General features: G+C 52.6%; 1 protein-coding gene across 1 annotated transcript in view; it reads left to right on the top strand.

The window, feature by feature from the left end:
• TCF4 (transcription factor 4) overlaps positions 1–3666 on the top strand; it is a 237581-nt gene extending 233915 nt beyond the window's left edge. Inside the window, exons 14-17 of the mRNA XM_009882047.1 lie at positions 3–18; positions 806–956; positions 2851–3080; positions 3530–3666. Of these exons, the coding sequence (XP_009880349.1) occupies positions 3–18; positions 806–956; positions 2851–3080; positions 3530–3666 (534 nt within the window). The remainder of the gene's footprint in view (positions 1–2; positions 19–805; positions 957–2850; positions 3081–3529) is intronic.
• Positions 3667–3942: the final 276 nt, after the last annotated feature.

The following is a 3942-nucleotide window of genomic DNA, read 5'->3' as shown; positions in this document are numbered from 1 at the left end:
CCCGGGACCCGTACAGGGGTGAGTACCGCCTGCCCGTCCCGGCACGGAGCATCCCCAGACACGCGGCCGGGCCGGCAGCGACCCTGGAGGGATGAGGTGTCCCCGCGTCTGGTGGCAGGGATGTTGGGGGCTGTAACACGGCGCAGGGCATGGCGGGGACAGCGGGGCAGAGCCTGTTCGCTCGTTTGCCTCTGCTCCCTGGAACTCCAAAACTCTCCAGTTATCAGAATGAGAGTGAGTTTTGATAGCAGGACTGCTTTAAGCAGCAAAAATTAGAGAACACTGCAGGACATACTTCAAAAAGCTGTTTAAGAGCTTAAGGAAAAGAAGTTGTTTAAGAAAAGAAGTTTTAAGTTCAAGAAAACAGTGCAGGACACGCATCAGAAGGAGTTTAAGGTGAGACTCAGCCCCGCAGCTTTCGCACCACCTTTAGAGTTCTGCCCACGGGCAGGACGGCACCGGGGTGTCTCTCCGTGGCTCCCAAGAGGTGCTGCGCTGCCCTGAGCCTGGCGGACTCCTCTGCGGGGCTGTTACAAAGCAGACCTGGAGTAACCAAACCCAGAGGCCGTCGGGGGGATGTCGTTGTTCCTAGAGGCAGCTGATCTTCCCCTTCAAGCGTGGGAGAAAGAGCCTAAAGTGTTACGACGCCTCACAAGGTCCTGCTCAGTCACTGCAGCCGCGGTATTTTGATTCTTTTGCGAATGGCATATTAAAAGATTTCTTTTTTACGCCGGAGCCGGAGGATGCAGACGCGGAGCGTTGGCCTCGGCGCCGCGTGACCGCTCGTCCGTGTGTTTTCTCGCAGGCATGCCGACCGGACTGCAAGGGCAGAGCGTCTCTTCGGGCAGCTCCGAAATCAAATCTGACGACGAGGGAGACGAAAACCTCCAGGACACAAAGTCTTCTGAGGACAAGAAACTAGAGGATGACAAGAAGGATATCAAATCAATTACTAGGTCAAGATCTAGGTAACAGTATATAATAGTGTCGCTTCATTTAATTCCTTTACTGGATTTCGATGAAGTGAACAGAACAGGAGGAAACTATGAGGTTTTTTCCTGGCAGGTAAAACCACAGCCTGAGTGTTACGGCCTGGCTGTTCTGGCAGTACCGAGCGCCTTTGTGGTACCCGTACTCCAGGACGTCCTCAAATTCCAACAATTCGCAAATTCGGACACTGAGCAAGTTCTCCCCAATCTACAACGAAATTGCGTTACGCTAAAATCGATGAATTAGGCTGTTATTCCTCTCTGCCTCCGCTTGCAAATTGGAATACAGTATGGATTTTCCTCTCTTTACCAATGTACCAAACGTGTCTCTTTACACACACCTGTGACCGAACCAACAAACCGTGGGCTTTTCTTTGACCTCTGAAATGAATTTGTCGTTCCCGGTCCTCAATTTCTGTAAATCTTGTAGGGCTCCGTAGGTTTAGGGGTCTTCGCTTTACTCGTTTTGGCATATTCTTTGCAAATTTTTTGGAAAGTATTAGCGAAGTCGCAGCTGGATTTTAACAGCTGGCAACTCCTCCCCGTGGCGAACGTCACCAACGTCTGTGGGTGCGGCGGAGGTGACTCAGCGCAGGACAGGTACGCGACAGCCTAGCGAAAAAATCCCACTAAAGCGGAAATCCAGGCGCAGCCCCGCCGGTTGCGGGGGATTTGTTTAAAGACGAACGGCAGCGTCCTTCTGCCTTTTCTCCTTCCGCGCCCGGATCTCTCCGTCAAATCCGAGCCGAGGTGGGAAGCGTCTGAGAACGCCGAGACTCGGACCTCTCGGGCCGGCGCTCGCCGGTGTTTCAAACGTTAATTACCTTCACGTCTCATATGACTGGAGAAAATATATGACGCTCAGAGATTTTCTCTGAATAAATGTGTTGAAGTAACCATATGTAGAAGTGAGGCTTTCCCGTGCGGTGAGGATATGGTAAGAAGAAAGCACCTTTACGCTGATGGGAGGCGATCGTAGTTCTTGTTAATTCAACAAATATGCTGTCGCTTATGCATATTTATATGTGCTTTGAAGCTTTTGTGGGTTAACATTTTTGCTTTTAACGTGCTTGCAGCTTTAAAAGGTTACTCCTGATATTTAGTTATATGTCTAAATCCATGTTGTTAGGGCTGCTGAAAATTTATTACTCCATTTGCATAACCAATTCAAATTATATAGTGCCACTGACTCACCGGTGGATGCGTTTTCCATTTAAAATCCTCATTTTCTCTGGATAGAAAGCCGTTTTGTTGCAGAAAGGATGCCGGAGTTCACCGTAGGGCCCTTCACAGCCAGAAATGATGCGCGTGGCTCTCTGCCCGCAGGTGTTTGGGCGCTCCGTGCAGGGACTGGGGTGCAGCCCACGGCTCCCCACCGCCGCTGCTCGGGAGGATGGCAAATCCTCACCTTCAGTAGCAGAGAAAGTTTCTTCCAAAACCCGAACGATGGTCTGCTGAAAGGGAGACGTGCAAATGCATCATTGGCTTTCTGGCTCGGAAGCTACCGCTGAGTGGGGATTTGCCACGATTTAAAATGTTGCAGTATTGGCTGTGATAAAACACGTTACTGAAAAAAAAAATAAAAAGAAAAAAAAAAGCTCTATATTTGCTTCTTTTAAATATCAGCAGTCCCACCTTGCAGATTGTAAAGCTTCATGACAAGCCAAAGCTTTGCACAGCGTAAAATGTAAGGAGCCTGGATTTTGCGTAGGTTTGGTGGAAGAGGAGCGGCAAATCAGAACGGCCCAGAAGGTGTCTGTTCGTGACTTGCAGCTCTGGTTTTGGACAAAGTCTGTTGCAAATCTTTGCGCGACTTGTTCTCCGCATCATTAGAAAATGAGGTATTCCTTTTGTCTCCCAGCAATAACGACGATGAAGACCTGACACCGGAGCAGAAGGCCGAGAGGGAAAAGGAAAGGAGAATGGCCAACAACGCTCGGGAGCGCCTGCGCGTCCGCGACATCAACGAGGCTTTCAAGGAGTTGGGCCGGATGGTGCAGCTCCATCTGAAGAGCGACAAGCCCCAGACCAAGCTCCTGATCTTACACCAGGCTGTGGCCGTCATCCTCAGCTTAGAGCAGCAAGTCAGAGGTCAGTGTGCCACCTCTTGTGGCCCCCTACATCCCTCCCGGGCTTCGGCCGTGCCGAACATCCCGTTCTAGACTAGGGAAAGCCCGGCCGGGGGCAGCGGGTGGCAGGGAGAGAGGCGAGACCTTGGCACCCGGAGCCAGCCGGGCACCTCCGAGGACCCACCGGGGATCCACCGTCTTCGGTGGCCTCGGAACGTTCTACGGTCTTGAGGGAGATCCAAAGGCAAGGTTAAGCATGGCTGCCCCTTGGCAAAGCTCCAGCCCCCAGGTGGTTGCGGAGCTCGTGCCTGGAGTGGTGCTGCGTTTTGCCGCATCCTCCGCTTCAGCCCGCTAAATCCCCCCCGCGGGACTGGAACGCATAACGGACGATTAATCGTTTTCTGCAACGATCAGACCCACCTGGTGGAAAAATGTGAATATTTGAAATCGCCTTTTGCTTCAACTCAACAGAAAGGAATCTGAACCCGAAAGCAGCGTGTCTGAAAAGAAGGGAAGAAGAGAAAGTATCTTCAGATCCTCCTCCGCTTTCCCTGGCAGGACCCCACCCCGGGATGGGAGACGCTTCCAACCACATGGGACAGATGTAAAAAAAAAAACAAAAACAAAAAAAAAACCAGATAAAAAAGGCAAGTTTGTTGGGGTTGTGGCCCGGGAACACCCTCCCCCGCGCCCCCGGGGGTTGCCATCCCGGGGCGGACCGTCCCCGGGGGCGCACGTGCCAGCCCCCCCCTTGGGAGCGGATTTTGGGGTCGCCCCGCGAGGAGGCTGCGTCCCCGAGGCGGGGTTGGGAGGGGGGGGCAGGAGGAGGGCGTCGGGACGCACGCTCGCCTCCCCAGCACTGATGAGGTTTTTTACTTCTTCCG

The sequence above is a fragment of the Charadrius vociferus genome, unplaced genomic scaffold (genome assembly GCF_000708025.1).
Source record: "Charadrius vociferus isolate BGI_N301 unplaced genomic scaffold, ASM70802v2 scaffold743, whole genome shotgun sequence".
NCBI classification, from domain to species: domain Eukaryota; kingdom Metazoa; phylum Chordata; class Aves; order Charadriiformes; family Charadriidae; genus Charadrius; species Charadrius vociferus.
This window is presented reverse-complemented; position numbering and strand designations above follow the sequence as displayed.